Source organism: Triticum urartu, chromosome 6A (assembly GCF_056163025.1).
Source record: "Triticum urartu cultivar PI428250 chromosome 6A, HENAU_Tu73, whole genome shotgun sequence".
NCBI classification, from domain to species: domain Eukaryota; kingdom Viridiplantae; phylum Streptophyta; class Magnoliopsida; order Poales; family Poaceae; genus Triticum; species Triticum urartu.
Genome location: NC_141878.1, coordinates 5,148,118 through 5,169,193, shown reverse-complemented (window position 1 = coordinate 5,169,193; position 21,076 = coordinate 5,148,118). Strand labels below are relative to the sequence as shown.

The window sequence follows — 21,076 nt, the reverse complement described above, 5'->3', positions numbered from 1 at the left end:
TTGGGAGAAGGATGATCTAAACCAAGAACTTTTGCACGCCAAAGTTCGGGAGAAGGATGATCTAAACCAAGAATTTTTGCGGGCCAAGGTTTGGGAGAAGGAAGGGAAGGATACCGAGGTAGGCAATGATGTCCTCATATGGTTTATTTAGTATCGAACGAAAGGAGCAACAAACTTTTTGTCAAGCAGTTTTTAATTTCTCCTAATTTGGCTCCAACACAACATTGGGTTACAAATCATTTTTGAAATGGCACATCACAAATCCGGTAGATCTGGCTAACAAGCAACACGAGCATTGAGACAAGATGATGATTGATTCCTGGATGGATTTGGCTAGGCGATGGCGTTGGTTGGCCTGGGAATGTATTTGCGCATCCACATCTCACGGTGGTCGATGGAGATCTTGACGAGCCTCTCACCGTTAAGCACCAGCTTCACGACCGCCTCTGTCTTGAAGATGATCCGGCCATACATGGGCATGTTGCCGCCCGTCGTCTTCTCCATGAGCACCCTCACCACACAATCACCCCATTTCCTGCATCCATCCATGAGAGATTGCCAATCATCAGACATCAATGATACGGAGATTCTATCCGAATCATGCATGCAGGTCTTAGTAGATTCAATTACTAGTCTAAACTTAATGAGTAGATCTAGTAGTATCTCAGCAGTGCACTTACTCCCTGAAGTAGTCAAAGATTTCTTCACGATGGAGATGCATGTCCTTGGAGAAGGTGATGAACATGGAGCGGCAGTCCTCCGGCACCAGCACCGGCAGGGGGCTGTAGGGCGCCATGAGCTCCGGCGGGTTCCCAACCAGTCCAGTCTCATACCTCCTGAGCAATACATTCAAGCGGTCGTTGAAGACCAACTTGCCGGCGCCATCGAGGAAGTGAGCAACCCCACGGACCACCAAGTCCTGGTGGAAGGCGAAGAAGCCGGGCTCAATGTAGACGCCGCCCTGGATGCAGAGCGTGGAGATGAGCGGGATGGGTGGGAGCACGGGCACCGGGTAGCGGAGGCACTCGAGGACGGCGTTGGCCTCCTCGGCGACGATGGACACGGCGCCGGTTTCAAGGCCGGGGACATGGTGGATGGCGGAGATGGTGCCCTGGTCCAGCCACACCAGCAGCGCCACCGCGTTCCGGGCCTGCTCCGGGTTGCGGCCCACGGAGATGAACCGCTCGTACGCCTCCCGCGCGACGCTGTACATGTACAACACCTCCCGCACCGTCATAGTGGCCGACCCCTCCATGCTCTCACCGCCGGCGGCCGGAGAAAGCTAGCTAGCTTGGTGAGATTGGATGGATGACCGACCGGAGCGAGACAGGGATGAAGAGTCAATGGGGAATGGATGGGTATTTGTAGCTGCTGCTCTGGTCAATGTTTAATGAGGTGCCAAAAATGGATTAGGTTCGAACGTAGTTGCTCTTTCTTCTTTGCTTGGTTTCACATCCTATTTTGTTTGTAATTCGTTTTACATCCTAAAATGTATATTAATGTATATTCGTTTTACATCATATGCTTTGTATCCTGCTAAATATATGGCGTGGTTCACCTTTTTTTTATTGGTATCGATTAATTTGGTACCAAACAAACCATTTGATGATATCATCGCCTAGCTCGGTGTCCTTCAAATCCTCTCCCAAGCCTTTATTGATCCTTAATTTGGTACCAAAGAAACCATATGATGTGTCATCGCCCAGCTCCGTATCCTTTGCATCCTTTCCACAAAAATTGGCGCGCAAAGATTCTTTGGTTTTGATTTTGAAACTATGCATATAGACTCCATAGAAAAAAAAACTCAACCTTACCATGCAACGGTCACCAATGTCGCGATGTAGACCCTTCTGCACTCCCCTCCTCTGATTCATTATTTGGACACGAGCACCTATATGCGCTTTCCGCCAACCATGTGTTAGAAATCTAGACACTCGATCTCACAATCACAGAGAAGACAGAGTTTTGCGTCGCGTGCAAACTTGCGACTTTTCCCGTTTTCTTTACTCTCTATTTATTTGTTACAGAGGAAGGAGAGGCAGGTGGAGATCCTATCTATGCGCCACGACCCGCCGTGCTCGCGCCATCCCACGAGCGCTGATCGTGCCTCCTAGTCCACCTGCGAGGCTACCGGGCCGTGGTGACCACGTCCAGCCCGCCCAACTAAGCTACTTGCATCGCACGCACAAGTTGCGGCTCATGCAGTCCGTTTATTTGACAGGAAATAAAACTAGACTAAAACCCTAAAGCCAACATCTAGATTAGTTAACAAATCACCCCCTAATCTTGACGTTGGCGAATTATCTCAACCATCCCGATCTTCTTCTTTAGTCCCTGAAAGATGAGACGTCCAAGTGCCTTTGTCAGGGCATCGGCCAGTTGATCACTTGTCCTGATGTAGTTGATGAGGATCCGCCCTTGTTCCACGCACTCGCGAATGAAGTGGTACCTGATCTCAATGTGTTTGCTGCGATCGTGGAAGACAGGGTTCTTCGTGAGAGAGATCGCCGACTTGTTGTCGACAAGGAGCATTGGCGGTTCTGCTTCCTTGTTCAGCATCTCGCCAAGAAGCCGTGCCAGCCAAATGCCTTGGCAGGCAGCTGTGGTGGCAGCCATGTACCCGGCCTCGCACGAGGAGATCGCCACCACCCTTTGCTTCTGAGACTGCCAGCTCACCGGGCTGTTGCCGAGGAGGAAGATCACACCCGTGGTACTCTTCCTGTCATCCGTGTCCCCGGCGTGATCAGAGTCACTGTAACCGGTGAGCTGCAGCTCTCCTTTGCCGCGCTCATATGCGCAGCCGTGGTCCAACGTTCCGGCCACGTACCTTAACAGATGCTTCACCGCGGCATAGTGATCGGCCGCAGGCTTCTCCATGAACCTGCTCAGGTATCCCACGGCGAAAGTGATGTCAGGTCTCGTGTGCACCAAGTATCGCAGCCCTCCGATGATACTGCGATATTTTGTCTTGTCCACTGGCTCGGCGGTGCTCTCCTTGCTCAGCTTGAGCCGTGCCTCCATGGGAGTGTTGCAAGGGTTGCAGTCCTCCATCTTCGCGCACTCCAGCAGCCGCTTGGCGTACGCTGCTTGCCCGAGCACGATGCGGCCGCGCTCCTGGCTTACCTCGATGCCGAGGTAGTAGCTGAGCATGCCCAGGTCGCTCATACGAAACAACCTGGTCATCTGTTGCTTGAAGGAGCCGATCTCCGCCGTGGCCGCTCCGGTGATGACGAGGTCATCGACGTAGACCCCGACGATCAGAAGTGAGACGCCCGCGCCGCGTCGATACACGGCGTGCTCCGATGGGCATCGCTCGAACCCCAGAGCGCACAAGCTCTCGTCAAGCTTTGCGTTCCAGGCTCTCGGTGCTTGGCGAAGCCCGTAGAGCGCCTTGCGGAGGCGCAACACCTTGCCCTCCTGGCCGGCCGCGACGTACCCCGACGGCTGCTGCAGGTAAACCTCCTCGAGCAAGTCACCATTCAAGAAAGCGGACTTCACGTCCATGTGGTGTACCTGCCAACCGTGGTGCGCCGTGAGTGCGACGAGGACGCGCACCGAGTCCATGCGCGCGACCGGCGCGAACACCTCCTCGAAGTCCACACCCTGTTGCTGAACGTAGCCCTTTGCTACCAGACGCGCCTTGTGCTTCACCACCACGCCTCGCGGGTCCTTTTTGAGTTTATAAACCCACTTTAGGCCGATCGGACGGTGACCGGGTGGGAGGTCACAGAGCTCCCAGGTGTTGTTGTCGACGATGCTCTTCATTTCCTCATCCATCGCCGCACGCCAGCCCTGCTCCCTCTCTGCTTCGAGGAAGGAAGCAGGTTCTTCTCCCGCGAACATACACAGCTCGTTGTCGCTGTAGACTGCCTCCACCTCCTCCGTGGTGTTCCAGACGTTCTCAAGTGTGCGGTACCGTCGAGGCGCCTCCGCGCCGGCAGGTGCCTCCGACGCACCCGTGGGCGGTGAAGCAAACTCAACGCCCGTTGGCGTCGCTATCGGCGTGCCGTACACTGGGCTGTTGGGAGGAGGCGTGTCGGACACCGCCTGTGGCGTGGATGGCTCGCCCCTGGTCGTGAGCTCCGGGGCGTGGGCGGCCGGGGCGTCCACAGGTTCCGCCTGGGCACTGGCCGTGGGTGCGGGCACCAGCTCCACGGTGAAGGAGTCCAGCCCACCGCCATGTTCCTCTGCAACGGCGCCCCAGTCCCAAGCGGCACTCTCGTCGAACACCACGTCGCGTGAGACATGGGCGCGCCCGGAAGGCGAATGGTAGACGCGGTAGGCAGCTGATCCGGGTTCATACCCGAGAAGTACCATGGGCACGCTCCGATCGTCCAGTTTTTTCACGTTCGGGCGCGTCACCTTGACGTGAGCACCGCACCCAAAGGTCCAGAAGTGCTCCACGCTGGGCCGGCTCCCGCACCATGCCTGGTACGGTGTCAGCCTGTCACACTCTTTGTCGTTGCCCTATTGAGCAGGTGCACGGCCGTTGACACAGCCTCGCCCCAAAAACGAGCCAGCACGCCCTTCGCCTTGAGCAAGCTTCTTGCCATGCCAACGATCGTCTGGTTCCGGCGCTCGACCACGCCGTTTTGCTGCGGCGTGTACGGAGCGGTGAGCTGTCGGTGCACCCCTAGCTCAGCGAAGAACTCCCCCAGACTTGTGGAGTTGAATTCACCCCCGCGATCGGTACGCAGGGTCTTGAGACGACAGCCTGACTCGCGCTCTGCTGCCGCCTGGAACTGACGGAGCACAGTCTCCGCTTCGTCCTTCGTCGTGAGCAGCCGTATCCACATATAACGGCTCTTGTCGTCGACGAGCAGGAGGAAGTATCGCTTGCCTCCTGGCGTCGCGAGGAAGATTGGGCCGCAGAGGTTGGCGTGAACGAGTTCGAGCACCTCTCCGGCGCGGTTCAGTGCCTGGCAGGGAAAAGGAGTTCGCCGGTGCTTCCCGGCCAGGCACGCCTCGCAGACGCGGTCCACCTCATCGAGGTGGGGCAGACCGCGCACCATGTTGCCCCGTGCGAGCGACCGGAGCGCCTGGAATCCGATGTGGCCGTAGCGTGCGTGCCACAGCCATGCTTCGTCGCCAGCGTGCACTACAAGGCACACTGGTCGCGCCAGGTTCAGGCGCAACACGTACAGGCGTCCGTGGCCACGCTGCACACGCACGACTAGCCGCCCGCTGGGGTCGCGCAGCTTGAACTCGCCGTGGCGAATGTGCGCGTCGTAGCCACTCTCGTCCAGTTGACCTACATTGACGATGTTGCTGCACAACCTGGGCATATAGTACACCTCCGACAGAATGAGATGCTCACTGTTGAGGCACTGGAAGAGGACGGTTCCTCTCCCCTCGATCTGCACCGTAGACCCGTCCCCCAGCTTCACTGCGCCGCGCACACCACAGTCCAGCTCGGAGAAGATCTCGCGCCGGCCGGACATGTGGTTGCTCGCGCCTGTGTCCAGGAACCAGGCCGTGTCGCACTCCCCTCCGTTCGGCGCTGTGCGCGCCTGCGAGTGCTCCTCGTTGAGCAGGACGTGCTCCACGGGCGTCTCCGTGGGTGCGGTGAGCACGCACAGACTCGCCAGGAGGAGTGTGGACTCCTCGGTGCCGCCCTCCGTAAGGTGGACCTGCTCCTTGCGCTCGCGCCTGGGCTCAGTGCAATCGCGCGAGAAGTGCCCCATGTGGTTGCAGTTGTAGTATTTTACCTTGCTCATGTCACGGCCGCCACCGCGGCCACCGGAGCCACCGCCCCTTCGCCCCTAGTTCCTGCCGCGGCCGCCGCCACCGTTGGCGTTGGCTCCGCCAGAGCCCTGTCCGTACTCGCGCCCCTTCTTGCGCGCCTCCCACTGCTGTTCGGTGAGGAGGAGCTGTCCGCTGCCCTGGGTCGCCGCGGGCACGACGCATCGCTCCTCGGCTGTGCGCAGCCGCCAGATCAACTCCTCGACCGAAACCGCACTCAGGTCCAGAAGAGTCTCAATCGCCACTGCGATCTGCGCGCATCGAGGAGGAACAACACGTAATAGCTTCTGCACGACTCGTACCTCCTCGACGTTGTCGCCCAGCGTGCGCAGCTGATTGACGAGGCTGGTGATGCGCATGCCAAAAGCGTCGAGGGTCTCGCCGTCATGGAAGGTGATCTGCTCGAATTCCGCGCGTAGTCGTTGCGCGGTGGCTTCACGCACGCGGTGTACTCCCATCCGCATGACCTTGATGGTGTCCCAGGCCGCCTTGGCCGTCTCCTTGACGACAAGGACGCCGAGCATCTCCGGCGGAACGGCTCGAAGGAGGACGCCGAGCGCGGACTTGTCGTCGCGTACGTGCTGCGCGTTGCCCTCGATCGCGTCCCAGAGCCCCCAGGACTCCAGGTGGACCTTCATCACCAGCGACCATTCGATGTAGTTGGTCGAGGCGAGGGTCGAGAACGTGGTGCCGGCTCAGGCACGAACGGCACGCGCTCCGTGGCCGCCGCCTGGTGGATCACCACCTGCCGCTCCCGCCTCACGCGGCTTCGCCCGCGGCTGCGCTCCCGTGGTGGAGTCGCCGAGCGTGCCAGCCCGCCCCCGCCTGCGTTGAGGGCCGCCGCCGCCGCCGCGGATCCGTCCGGCTGTTCTCCGTGATCGGACGTGGTCAGGATCGCCAAAACGAGGCTCTGATACCACTTGTTAGAAATCTAGACACTCGATCTCACAATCACAGAGAAGACAGAGTTTTGCGTCGCGTGCAAACTTGCGACTTTTCCCGTTTTCTTTACTCTCTATTTATTTGTTACAGAGGAAGGAGAGGTAGGTGGAGATCCTATCTATGCGCCACGACCCGCCGTGCTCGCGCCATCCCACGAGCGCTGATCGTGCCTCCTAGTCCACCTGCGAGGCTACCGGGCCGTGGTGACCACGTCCAGCCCGCCCAACTAAGCTACTTGCATCGCACGCACAAGTTGCGGCTCATGCAGTCCGTTTATTTGACAGGAAATAAAACTAGACTAAAACCCTAAAGCCAACATCTAGATTAGTTAACACCATGGTCCCACCTCTGATCTCCCCATCCTTTTCAACTTCACTTTACTCTGTTCCATTGTCCTCGTTACTCCTTGTCTTTTCTCGGCACAAGGCACATGACACGTCATTGGGACCCATGTACCGTTTCCGCTCCGTGGAGGGAGATGCCTAATTCAGCTTGCTCCCTTGTCGGCATGGAAGAAACCGTGTCATTTGTCTGAATATCCTCTGGTTTGTTTCCCAAATAGTTGGTGCACAACAGTTATAGGTTTTGGTTTACACTTCTTCTGTGCACCGTGTCAGCTAGTAAAGCAATACTTTTTTATCGCCACATAAGGAGATACCCACCACATAAAGACTTTCTTATGAATATTCTTGAACGTGTCGAGGCTCTGAGGCGATAGTGAGATCGCCAGAGCTCCCTCCTCCACTGCGGTGGTCGATGTCTTTGTCCAGCGCGTTCCTACATGGATGGATGGACTGGCGCCCATGGCTTCTCAAGTTTGATCGGCTGTCTAGCGTCACTCTCCACCGAGACTCCGATTAGACCATTGAGGAAGGATGACATCTACGAGAGGGGGAGAGGATCCAGGTTGGTGATGAGATGGTGATCATAGATTGTATAGTTCGTCTTGGTGCTTGGATCTTAGTGGATCGTGTGATGACGCCGATTTGCCTAATGTGGAGGAGGTGGCTGTCTAGTAGGCAAATGTGGTCCTTTCCAGTGTCAGTCGTGAAGATCAAGGTGATCTGTGGTCCAATGTGTCTCAACGGAAGAAATCGAAGGAGGAGCTCATGCGTTGGTATTCGCATCACAAAATTCGTCCTACTGCCTGCTGAGCCTCCATTGCTTTATCTCTAAACTCCTGTCATCTAGTTTCATTACTCCATAAATCAAGGTCGACGATTGGACGTTAGTGGCATCTTGGCGAGGGGTCCACGTCCGTCGGTGGAAGGGGCATCACTGACGTCTGGTGTAGCCGGTAGACCTTGTGACATTCTTGTCGGGACTCCCATCATTGATAACTGCAGCGGCTATAGCCATGACTGCGAATCATGATACCGGTGTGACACACATGGCAGATACAGACGTTGAAAATCACATCCGCCTGCCGGGTGGGGATGAGCCGGTGATGACACAGAGAGGTGAGGCCCAGTTCTGCATTTCCCAAACACCACTATGGCCCAAATGTGCTGATATGTCACAAAGGGAGGGCATTATTCAAGCGTTGAACCATATCTCGTTTGACCGCTTCGGTCCCAAGCCCGTCCTCCATGGCATTTAAAAAATTATGTTAGATGACTACTTTTTTAATACACAATGTACATTTCTGGTATATATCAGGAACATTTTTAATAAAGCTTAACATTTTTGAAAATATATGATTAACATTTTTTATATAGGATCAACATTTGTTATAAATTTATGTGTTTATGTTCAATTTTTTTAATACCTGTTCTATATTATTTGTATACATCAGGAATGTTTTTCTATACACCTTGATTTTTTTGAAATAGATGATTAAAGTTTTAACAACAAATTATGTTTGATGACTACATTTTCATACACATTGTACATTTTTGGTATATATTAGGAACATTTATTTAATGCGTTTTTGGAATTTTTCTGAAAATATTTAAAAACTAAAAGAATAAGGCAAAAATTGAAAACAAAAAAGTGAAAAAAAAACAATTTTTTTGAGACATTCACGCCGGGCTTTATTCAAACTGTCCCAACATTTAAAGGAATAAAATTCAAGTCTCCGGGTTGGCCTAATCAAACATGGCGACCAAACCCTAAAGAAGGATGTGGGCTCCCGCGAGTTGGGCTGGTCCAATATGGGGCTCCCTCAGGCCAGGCTAGCGTGAGGGAGGTAGGAAAACCCATGCGAGGGAGGTAGGTGTCGACGCTTCGGGAAAAACCTATTTGACGCATTCTGCGTCAAACAGTCGGTCATTCGCACAGGGAGGGCGTCCTATCGAGATATTTGGGCCAGCCCAACTATAAGCGTAAGTATAGCTTCAGGTTCTGGTTTTGGGAACGCTCTGGAAGATGCATTGGGCCCGTCCAATTGCTAGCGATGCATTTTTTTTCTGTACAGTATTGCTACCGGTTTTAGGAACCTTCTGGAAGGATCCTGAACCGGGTTTTTTCTTGTTGGTTTCTACTTCTGGGGTTTTTCGGTTTTTAATTTTCCATTTTTTGTTTCTTTTTTTCGTTATTCCTGTTTCTTTTATTTCTTGTGTTACTTTTTGTTTTTTCGTTTTCCTGTTTAATTTTTTAAAAAAATGAAAAATATTTTTCGGAATTTCAAAACATGTTCTCTTTTTCTAAATTTGTTCACATTTTTCAAAAATATTCATATTCCAAAAAGTATTCAGGAATTCCCAAAAATGTTCTCATTTTCAAAACTTTGTTCACAATTTTGGAAAATGTCCTCATTCTCAAACTTTTATTCACAATTTCAAATATGTTCAAATAAAAAATGTTCTCATTTAGAAAATTGTTTAAAAATTGAACAAAACTTCATATTTTAGTTTTTTCAGGAGTTAAAAAAAATTTCCAGTTTCAAAAATTGTTCAAAGATTTCAAAAAATATTCATGTTCCGAATTTTGTTTGGGAGTTTCATCTTTGCCTTTCCTGGTCTTTTTTGTAATTTCAAAAAAATGTTCCAGTTTTAAAAACAATGTTCTGTTTCAAAAACATTGTTCATCATTTGCAAAAAATGGTCACATTTTCAAAAATATTCATCATTTAAAAAATGAATCACATTTGTTCTGCAAATGTTTTCATTTTTTCCGAAAATTGTGTCATATGTGAATGGGGCTTTGAGTTCTTATGACGTTCGCGCTACCTTAACTCAGTTAGGCCCAGCTGGTCTAGTGGTGTGCCCCGAGGCCGTGAGCTCCAATGCTTGCGCCCTGTCTTCTTTTTACATCTCTTTTAAGTGATGCGCGCGTGGTCTGCTGATGGGCCGGCCCAGTGGAGGCACCCGTGTGCGCCGCTTCAACTATTTGCCACAGAATATAGCTACGCCTGCGCTAGACTGCACATTAGCATTTTGTTTTTGAGACAAGACTGCACATTAGCAAATTGTTTCAGCTATGGTCTTGTTAATTTTTTTAACACAGTACAATCAAAGTTGCTAACATACGCAAGTATACTTTCACCTTTATGAACACACTTATGCGCACTCTATCTTTATGAGTACTTTTGAAATACTGAAGTTGCATTGCATCTTAAAATTTTACAAAGTCATGACAGACACCTTGCAGTTTATGGGAATGTCTATCCGCCGAACGAACGCCTCGTTCGTTGACGTCAACGGGCCTGGCTTGGAGGCCTCGGCACGGTTGCTTGCGGTCGGGCACCACATTGTGCTATTATTAGTAAATAAATGAACCACTTCTTGAATGAGAACCTAATCATGAACGTAATTAAGCTACTCATGTCAGACTTCAAATTGATCCGTAAAAAGAGAGTAGAGTTTGGACTCACGGTACTATCAGTCTGTTCTGTTGAGGCATGCAGCTGTAATTTTGAACTCACGGTACAGATAATTTTTCAGATTGCAGTTTGCCACCGATCCGTAAAAGGGAAACGTTTGTGGCTGGCGGACCGGCTGAAACTTTCGCCGGTCCCGCGCGGCGTGTACGATAAAGGGCAACCGAATGTTTCATATTTTCCTCTCCACGCAAATATATCAGCACACGGACCTCGTGCGACAGCTGGCCCAATAGCTCGCCCAGTCCCTCCCGACCCCTTTCTCTTGCTCAGCCGTTGTCTTCTTCCTCCCGATCCCCTTCTCTCTCAACTGCTTCTCGTTTTCCTCCTTTAGATCCCGCCGCTCCTCGTCTTCCTCCTTCAGATCCCGCTGTTGGCTAGCCCCAATCCCATGTAGGTCCCCATCACCAACATCAGCGCCCACAAAACACTTGCCCTCGGCTTGCAGATTCATTCTGCTCCGGCAAGCCGGAGTTGGGAAGCCGTCATGGACATGTCGTCTCCGAGTTGCTGCCCACAGTTTCATACGTTGGACCCGTCCACTAGAGATGCTGCAACCAACGACCAAAAAACCTACAACAATTTTATTCGAAAGCTTCAACCTGCGACATATAAAGTTTCAACCGGACACCGCGTACTGAAAAAGCCACATTCACTCATATGAAAGCTTCAACCGTAGTTTGAAAAAGTTTCAACCGGCGAAATACAGTAGTTTTATCAGACCACTGCAACTGGGCACGGGGAGCTGCAACCATGGCCACAAGAGCTGGAACCGCGGTCCAACGGAGCTGCAACCGCTGTCCGTGGAGCTGCATCGATTCCAGCAAGAGAAATGCACTGTTTTGCGATGCAGCAAAATGCGATTGCGGTTGTAGCTATATGACATGATGGTGGTAGCAATTTTCAATGCCGATTGTAGCATGTAGCACAAATCCACGACATCTCGCTAGCCCCGTGCGCGGTCACCACACTCGCGAGTTGCAGCTTTTCGAGAATATGGATGAAGCTTTTTCAATATACATTTGTAACATTCGTCGACCTATGTCGCTGATGTTTGCAGCTCCCGTGTGAAAAGCTTGTAGCTCTGCGCGAACGTGGTTGCAGTTTTTGCCGTATACGGTTGTAACAAACGACGATGACTTCGTCTTCGGCTGCAGCTCCGGTTCCAGCAAAACCCATCATCGGATGCAGCATCTCCAATAGCCGGTCCCAGCATATATCAAATATGTTTCCCGCATCCACATCTGACGGTTCGAGAAAATCCATGGCTGGAAGCACCAGCGATAGGACGGTGGTTATACAGTGCACTAGTCGTCGTCGCCAACGCCAGTAATCTTCCGGCGCGCAGCAAAACACGTGTGGGGGAGGGTGGGGGTTGTGGCGACCGACGAGAAATGTATGGGAGGCGCTGACCACTGGCGAGGGCGGCGACCGGCGGCGAAGTGGCAGTGACCAGCGGCGAAATGGCGGCAACTGTCGACGGTGAGGGCAAACGAGGGAGGGCGACGGTGCGCTGCGCGATGTGGCGACCGGGGAGGGAGGGGGCATGACCTGCAGCGGTGCTTTTCTTCAGATCTGAAAACATGGCAGGGTGACAATCGCTGGCAAAGGGCGTGATCCGACGGGCTATGCGGGGGCGCATCTAACGGCCAAGGTTGGACCTGTCCAAAGTTTGGGCCGGCGCACCGGCGCAGAGTGCTGCGGTAAAAAGGGAGTGGAGTTTGGAAACACATCTAAAATCAGAAGGATGGTAATCCAGCCAATCCAAACTTGGCAATCAGCTTTTAATTTTTGCCACCGTATTTTGGAAATTTCTCCAAATTAATTAGACCATATATGGAAAGAAATGATAGCCTGCTTATTATACAAATTATTGATTGATCTTTTTTCGATCACAGGATCTCTCTCTGGCCCTCTATATATACAGGATTACGGGTGGAGGGAGAAATCAACTTGTAGTTTTGGTTATAGAACACTCCTGTCAATCTCTTTTCTCTAGAAGAAACAAGTGCCCCTGTTGCATCGAATTATCAAGATGGACAAGTACACGACCCGCATCAGTGCTCTACTTCTCCTCGTGTGCCTTGCTACTACTACACAATGTAAGCAGGGGATACACATGCAATAGTTATTTGTCTACTCCCGATACTCGCTAGTCGTTACAATATGAATTCATGTGTAAAATTTTCTTATTTCTGTTGGAATTCAGGGGTATTTTGCTAGTCAATAACGACTGTCTTTTCTTTTCTCGTTTTTGTCCCATGGATGTGGTTCATGTTTGTTACTCAATTGAAAATCATACTAATGTCAATAATTGTTTATCTGTTATTATTCCATAGGTCGAGTCATTGATGGCATCGATAAGGAGAAGATAAATGTATCATTGTGTGTTTACAAAGAAAGCCTTGATGACTACTGTTGCAAAGTGACGAATCAGTGTTACATAACAATCGAGGCATGCCTTAAGGAGTGCAAAGGGGCTGCAGGCATGGCGGCGATGCCAACCCCTCCTTTAGCTACCCCGTCTCCATTCCTGTCAAATTGAATTTTTGATTGATGAAATAATGTGTGATGTGTGGAAAAAAATATATGAAATAGAAAAAGTGTGGCAGTTGTCGTTTTTGTTTTTGTTTTTGTTTTTCTAACAGCAGTTAATTATCGTTTTATTGGTATAGCTTTGGGCAGCACTAGGGAGTAGAATAAAAATAGACCGTCTTTTTCGTCGGTTGAGGCATCTCCAGAATACACAGGATTTTCATTATTCAAACCATAATTTACTTCCATCCGATGTGACAAACGCAACCGTGGTGGATGCCTGACGACTTAGATGAGATCCCTTGTTCGTTGCTATGATATCATGCATGGAGATGGAGGAATGCATTTTTCAAACATTGTAGCTAAACTATCTTTCTTCCATTGTAGATATAAGATTTTCTCTTGACATCCTGCCGCAACATGCAGTGAATTCATCTAGTATTTACTATGGGACAATCATCTCAAAAGCTAAGATTCAGACTAGTGGTGTTCCTACTTATTTTTGAAAATTGGTGATGCATCTCCTCAGTTCATCTTAAGCATTAAAGTAGGTGCACAAAGATTCCCCCATGGATGTATAGGACTGCAAGAGATGCATACGACTCAATGAAAAATTCATAGGGTTGTACTGTGTATTATGTGATCGCACCGTGCAAATCCTAGTTGACCCCGGGCGTCAACTAGCCTAGTCCATGGTTATTCGTCGGACTACCGCCGCTAGTTCGCTTCCTTCCACCGTTCCATTTTTTTTAATTTTTCTCTTGTTTTGGGTTTTTTTTCATGTTTTTATTCCTTACAGGTTTGGGATTTCTCCTAGTTTTCTACTTAAAAAAAATTGGACCAATTTTATAATTATTGTGCTATTTTTTTAAATATACGGTGAATATTGTTTTGTATAGAGTAAACTTTTTAATATTTGGTTAACAGTTTTTAATAGACACTGAACATTTTTCAAATACACTGAACTTTTTGAAAATAGGAATTTACTTATTGAACTTCTAACAGAAATCCAACAATCAGTTTTTTAAAAGATTGACTAGAAAACCAAAAAGTGAAAAGCAGAACAAAAACCCATCAGCAGATTATTTCAGGCGAGGCCTCCTTTATTTGAAGCCAATAGGCCTCGACTAGGAAGTTTCGGTGCACTCAAAAATAAAAATAAATAAAAGGAAGTCTCGGTGCACCGTTGCCTGAGAGCCTCTCGTCGTATAGCTAGTCTCCAGCCTCCCAGTCTGTCACATGTTCAAAATAAAAACTAAACTAAATCATGAACCTAATTAAGCTACACATCAAATCGATCGTGCTATCAGTCTGTTGAGGCATGCAACTGAAATTCTGAATTCACAGTACTGGCAATTTTTCTGATTGCATTCTGCCGCCGTTTCAGAAAAAAGAGTACAATTTAGAAACAACATCTGAAAGTAGAAGGGTTATCATGCAGCTAGTACTTACTTCCTTCGGTCCTTTTTACTTCACATATTACATTTGTGCCATGTCAAGCTTTGCAAAGTTTGACCAAAACTATATTAAAAAATATCAACCTCTACAATATCAAATATATGTACTATGAAACTACATTTCGTAGTGAATCTAACAATCATGATTTAGCATTATGAATGTTGATATTTTTTTCTATAAGTTTGGTCAAACTAAAAATAATTTAACTTGGAATAAATTTTATATGCAGGCTAAAAATGACCTGAGAGAGTACTTGCTTGTCTGCATTTATTTTTCGTCACATATTTTGTGAATTGGTCCACAAAAACAATATATGGAAAGGCATAAATACATATTTATTATACAAGTTATTGCTTGACATTTTTTGGATTCCAAGATCTCTCCCTGGCTTTCTATATATAGAGGATTTTATGTGGATGGAGGGACGATGTTTTACGCATGAAATAGGGTTTTCTCCCGCTTTAGACTATAAGACAATGAGGGACGATGTTTTCATTGTCTCAGCCGCAAGCATTTCGCCAAGGATTGCGAGGAGCCGCTAATGTGTTGGCGTTGCTACAAGGATTTTCATGTTGCCAATCAATGCCATGGCCCTCCGCCGAAGCTTTCATCCCCGGTGCCTCCCTTTGGTCCTCGGCTCCGTGTTGGGGTTCGCCTTGACGCGCCGGCCAGCCATGCTACTAGGCAGCGTTCGTAAGCTGTGGCTCTCTTAGCGCCACCCCTTGGAGATCGCTCGGCTCGTCATGTAGGCTGCTGCATCTTCCCTCACGCTTCTGTCGAGCAGGATTTTGCTAGTGCAGAACCGGGCTTTAGCACAGGTTCATTAGGCCCTTTGGTACACAAGGGTGGGGACTAAAAGCCTCCTCCTCCTTTAGTACCGGTTCAACATGAACCGTCACTAAAGGGCCACCACGTGGCACGAGCCAGCGCCGGGGGCGGAGAGACCTTTCTTATCGGTTGGTAAGACCAACTGGTACTAAAAGGTTTGGAGGTTTTTGTTTTATTATTATTTTGCCTTTAGTTTTGTGTTTTCCATTTAATTTTTTCATTTGCTGGTATTATATATATAGGATCACATCGCCCCTATATAGAGCCGCGGAGGTGTTCCCAAACTAAAAAACCCAGCCCACCCCCACCTCTGAAGGCCCGACCCACCTGCCCACCTCCTCCCCACGCCCTTCTGCCGATCCACCCCATGCCCTTCCCCCGATCCCGCCGCAGCCTCCTCCCGGCGCGCCGCCCTCGCTCCCGCCTCCTTCCGACATACCGCCGCCCCTGCCCTCTCCGCTGCGCCGCCCCCCCTCCCCCTGCGTCCACCTTCTTCCGCCACCTGCGTCGATTGCCCCCCGCCCCCGAAACCGGCCGCCGCGCCGCCTCCGCTGGCTGATCCGGCCAGTGCACCGCCTCCGTCCCCGGACCCGGCCACCGCGATGGTCTGCCTTCCACGGCGCGCCACCGCCCCATCTTCTCAAATCTCAATTTTCGAAGAGTTTGCAAAATTTCATCAAGGAATTGCTTTCCTGGAAGGGTGGCAAAATAAACAAAATCGTTATACTGAAAATGGTACTTTCGAAAGCATTTTGAAGCAGTGAATTTGTTTTTTTGGTCAAAACTTCCACAAATGTGTTTTCATGGTGAAATTTTGCAATCCCATAGATAATTTGTCAATGTTTGTCACAAATAAAAAATGCAGATTTTTTCTTGATTTTACTGTTCACCCGAGCTCATTTGAGTTCGGGCTGTGAAGTTGACTTTTCTAGGTAATCCCTGTCCCCTCCATCCTTGCCCGATGCGCCACGGCAAGGCCTTGCATGCGAGGTCTTCTGACTTTGCGCCGATTGGCCAGACCACCGGCGGTCCAGCAGCGTTCCCGGCTAGGATCCTCTCCACAGGAGTCAGTGACAAGGCAACACGGAACCACGAGCTCAATCTTGACCGGCCGGAGGTACGCCAGCTCCTCCAGCGCCCCATGTGAATTCTCATCCATCCATCCATCTGTCCATCCATCTTAGTCCATGATGGGACTATATAAGCACGCACCGGGGTATGGATCCTCCATCCAGGTAAGGGCATCTCCAGCCGTTGGCCCCTCAGGGAGTGTCTAAAAACGTCGTTTGGGGTGAGCTGGCGTAAAAAATGGCTTTGAGGGCGAGTCGGTCCCCAGCCGTCGGCCCACAGGGCCGCCCCCAGGCGCGTATTAAAAAAAAGAAGGACCGTTCGGCGAAGTTATGATAAAAACTAGTTAAATTTCGGTGAAATTCGCGCATTTCCATTACATTAATCTAATCTGAAAAAAAGAAAGGGGCTGAAGCCGTCGCCGCCATCGTCGTCGGCTGCCTTCTCCTCCTTAACGCGGGCGCCCCTGCTGGACCCCTGCCCGGCGTCGCCATGGCGGACTGGCGGCGGCGCGTCGTCGTCGTCGTCGTCGCTGTCGCATAAGACGACGACCCCGCCTTCATCGCGGCCGCGTCGGCGCTCCTCGAAGCGGCGCAGGGCGGTGCGCTGGCGCTCCTTCTCCTTCTCCCGGCGCGCCTTCTCCATCGCAATGGAGTCCTGGCGCGCCCATTCTAGTGCCGCGTCGTCGTCGTCGAACTCCGCCTTCACACGCGCCAGTCCCGGCTCCGTCTTCACTGGCGCCAGCCCTGGCTCCGTCTTCACCGGCGCCAGCCCCGGCTCCGTCTTTGGCTTGACGAAGCGCGGAGGAGCCGACGAGGAGGAGGCGCGCTGGCTGCCCTCGTTGATGACGATGCCAGCACTGCGAGTGCGCCGGCCGAGCGGCGTCTTCGCCGCGGGCTCGACCTTGACGCCGAGCAGGGCCGGAGTGCCGGAGGAGTGCGATGAGGATCGGGAGGAGGAAGAGGAGGAGGAGGACCCGAACCTCCTTGGCGCCCATGGCCCGGCGCGTCGATGAGGATCGGGGTGAGAAGACCATGGCTTGGCGCCCATGGTCTTCTCCCTCTCTCTCTCCCTCTCTCTCTCCTCTCTCCTCTCTCTCTCTCTCTCGATCTTCAATATCATTTTCACATGAGCTTCCTCACATGATTGATATCAATTCAATGTAATCGGTGGTGTGTTTGTTGTGATATGATGAATTGTTACTTTATGATCAGATTGTTCATTGAAATCAATTGAATTTTTGAGGTTTTCTTGCTGCATAATTAAATTGCTTTGCATGCTATCTGATCTATCTACCTTCTTTGGCCAAGTTCGATTGGTTTTTTATTTAGAGGGAGTGGTGCCTTGTTGTGGGTTCAATCTTGTGGTGATCTAACCAAGTGAAAAAAAGGGAAAATACACATACTGCATTGCTGGGATTTCATCATATTGATTGATGTCTTCTTGTCCACATTATGTCATCTTGCTTATTATGATGTTCTGTTTCTTGAAAACTTAGTACATTGAGATGCATGCTAGATAGCGTTTTTGTGATGGAGTATTAGTAGTAGATGCATGTGGATCAATGGTCTACTTATCACGGACGTAATGCCTATATATGAGATTGTACCATGAATGATCTAGTCATAAATATTGCGATTTAATTGTTGCGTAACTGTAATTTATTTAGCATGCCATTTGCATGTTTACGAGAAAGATGCCACTAGTCAACCTATGGCCCCTAGGTCTATTCTCCATTAGTAAATTCTTCTGCAAAATTTGCTACTTCTATTTTTTGCCTTGTTACATTGCTATCAACTATCTCTATCACTTGCAGTTTAATCTTGTAACTAGCAAGACAAGTGAATTGACAACCCTCTTTCCATGTTGGGGACGAGTATGTGTGTATGTGTGTTTTTCCCAAGTACTGTTGACCTTATTAGCTCGGGAGACTCCTAGTGGATTGATAACCTTGGTTCTTAAACTGAGAAAAATATTTGCTACCGTTCTGCTTCACCCTTATACTTGGGAGAATCCCAAAAACTCCTGTGGGAGCGAGCAGCCTTCCGGGCCCTCAAGCAGGCCTGCTGCTGGTCTCCTTGTAGACAAGCCACCCCTGATGTAGTACATCGTCGGTCCTGAATCAACATGGTCAAGGCAATAAGTTTATCCATGTATGCGGACACGAACATGTACGCGACTGTGACCTACACAGAAAGGCCGACCACCTTATATAATGTAAAAGGGCGACGGCCGATTGTAAACTGAAGTGCGCAAATCAATCAATCAGCCTATGTTTGAGCCTATGTCTTCTTCTTCCTTCGTCACGCTTCAGTTGAAAAGTATTGGTTGGAGTGTCTTGCGTATCGCGCTTCCGGTTGGTCTTTCTTACATATGGTTCATCACCCCTGCTCTTCAGTCTTCCATGTGGCTTTTGCGATTGTGTTCATGGGAGTATGGATGGGAGAGCCGTTGTGCTGGGAGGGGCAGGCCCACTTGGCAGTGAGGTGTGTGTGGGAAGGAGTGAGACAAAATAAGGCAACCACACAACGGCTCTCTCTCTCTCATCTCTCCCTGTCTCTCTCTAATTCGATTCCCCACCCACCGAGGCACTAAGGTAGGAGCGGAGTGGCGGGCTGGTCAAAGCCCTAGCCTTATCCGGTCAAACCAAATCGATCCCCATTCTCCGCAGCGAAAATGACTGCGCCTCCGGTCCCCGGGCGGCGGCGGCGGTGGCGGTGGCGGAGGCCGCGTGCGATGAATAATCCCGACCTGTCACGGTGCGTCAGGCACCCGTCGCAGCCACCCTTCATGGGCTTCTGCTCCGCCTGCCTCCTCGAGTGCCTCTCCGCCGCTGCGCTCCCGGCCGCGCCCCGGCCCCCTCCCCGTCTCCCCTCCCTAACCTCCTCGACCGACTGTCGTGGCCGTGCCAGCGGAGGGGGAGGGGAGGGCGAGGCTGCTCCAGCTCTTCCAGCTCCACGACCAGCAGGACCGGCCCCCGCCCCACGGGCCAGGACCCAGGAGAGCTGTAGGGAGCTGTAGGGCGCCATGAGCTCCGGCGGGTTCCCAACCAGGCCAGTCTCAGACCTCCTGAGCAAGACATTCAAGCGGTCGTCGAAGACTAACTTACCGGCGCCTTCGAGGAAGTGGGCGACGCCGCGGACGACAAGGTCCTGGTGGAAGGAGAAGAAGCCTGGCTCGATGTAGACACCACCATGGATGCAGAGCGTGGAGATGAGCGGGATGGGCGGAAGCACAGGCATCGGGCAGCGCAGGCACTCGAGGATGGCGTTGGCCTCCTCCGCGACGATGGCCACGGCGCCGGCATCAATGCCTGGGACGTGGTGGATGGCCGAGATGGTGCCCTGGTCAAGCCACACCAGCAGCGCCACCGCGTTCTGGGCCTGCTCCGGGTTGCCGCACACGGACATGAACCGCTCGTACGCCTGCCGTGCCACACTGTACATGTACAGCACCTCCCGCACAGTCATAGTGGCCGACCCCTCCATGCTCTCACCGCCGGCGGCCGGAGAAAGCTAGCTAGCTTGGTGAGATTGGATGGATGACCGACCGGAGCAAGACAGGGATGAAGAGTCGATGGGGAATGGATGGGTATTTGTAGCTGCTGGTCCGGCGACGCGGCTGCGCTCTGGTGGACGGTGGTTTAATGCTGCGGTTCACACTGCTAAAAAATGGAAGGAAGCAGTATTGTTCTTTTCAAACGCTGTTCTTATCCATATTAACTGCCAAATTTATTTGGTGCTTTGTATTTGTATCTTTTCTTGGAACTGTTTAATGGTATACCATATATCCATGCTCCAGCTGTGTGCTCTGCATACCTTTCTGATTTCATATAGATATATAGAACATTGATCATGCCACATAGCCACCTTTCCACGGTCAATCGAGCACACAACAATTTCCACTAAAAATTGGTATTGAGTTGATAATGGCTGTCACCAGAAAGAAACACATGGGGATGCCGCATGTGGAATGATGTGATCGGACTAATATTCCCACACTAGTATAAAAACAGGCATTAGCAGCAGCCCTTGGAAATAGTTGTGATCAAACAGAATGTAGGCGTCTGTAATAACCCTACCGGAGGCTGTCAGAACTCCAAAACTGCCTAGAGAAAATATTGCAGGCGGTTGGTACTATGGAACCGCCTCCACACGAGTGCAAACGGCTTCACTCTAGAAATCACGGCGATTGGGGGGGGGGGGGGGGGGTACCTCGGGCCGCAACCTTTGCCTCTCTTTCTCTACGGGTACTCAAGCACCACACCTTCATTTTCCGTCAAACCTAACCAAACCTTAGCACCGCCTCCACAACGTTCACCTTGCCGATCATGCTGGGTCGTGTACACTTCTTTACCGGTGACCGGCATTGACCTAGTCAAGACATAAATCTCGCCGAGAACCTCGGTGGCTTAGTGGCAGACCTGCCCAACCTCGGCGGTCGCGGCGCGGTGGTAGATCCTGTCACACCGCAGATTCCGCACCACTCACCTCCATGGAGGCCTCCCCATTGAGACTCCAACACGATGAGCTCCCATATTTTTGCAATAATTTGAAATTTAGAAGGATCAAATTGACTTGATAGTTTTCGATAGAGCTTCACTATGACTTACATTGGTTGAACTACTAATTAATGAAAACTAACTTGCCTAACTAATTACGTCCATGACCGTGACCACCACGG

General features: G+C 50.7%; 2 protein-coding genes across 2 annotated transcripts; both read right to left on the bottom strand.

Annotated features, from left to right (window-relative positions):
- Positions 1-217: 217 nt before the first annotated feature.
- LOC147963002 (uncharacterized) lies at positions 218-1,299 on the bottom strand. The gene is made up of 2 exons (XM_087531161.1): positions 681-1,299; positions 218-535 (listed from the first exon to the last, which is right to left on the bottom strand). Exons 1-2 carry the CDS (start codon positions 1,253-1,255, stop codon positions 334-336), a joined length of 777 nt encoding a protein of 258 aa, XP_087387287.1. The 5' UTR covers positions 1,256-1,299; the 3' UTR covers positions 218-333.
- Positions 1,300-18,705: 17,406 nt separating this feature from the next.
- LOC147963001 (uncharacterized) lies at positions 18,706-19,926 on the bottom strand. Its single transcript, XM_087529954.1, has one exon. It carries the CDS (start codon positions 19,879-19,881, stop codon positions 19,027-19,029), a length of 855 nt encoding a protein of 284 aa, XP_087386080.1. The 5' UTR covers positions 19,882-19,926; the 3' UTR covers positions 18,706-19,026.
- Positions 19,927-21,076: the final 1,150 nt, after the last annotated feature.

Coding starts and splice junctions, on each gene's coding strand:
- LOC147963002 (XM_087531161.1), bottom strand. CDS start 1,255: ATGGAGGGGTCGGCCACTATGACGGTGCGGGAGGTGTTGTACATGTAC. Junction 536..680: donor ATCTTTGACTACTTCAGGGA/GTAAGTGCACTG, acceptor GGATGGATGCAG/GAAATGGGGTGATTGTGTGG.
- LOC147963001 (XM_087529954.1), bottom strand. CDS start 19,881: ATGGAGGGGTCGGCCACTATGACTGTGCGGGAGGTGCTGTACATGTAC.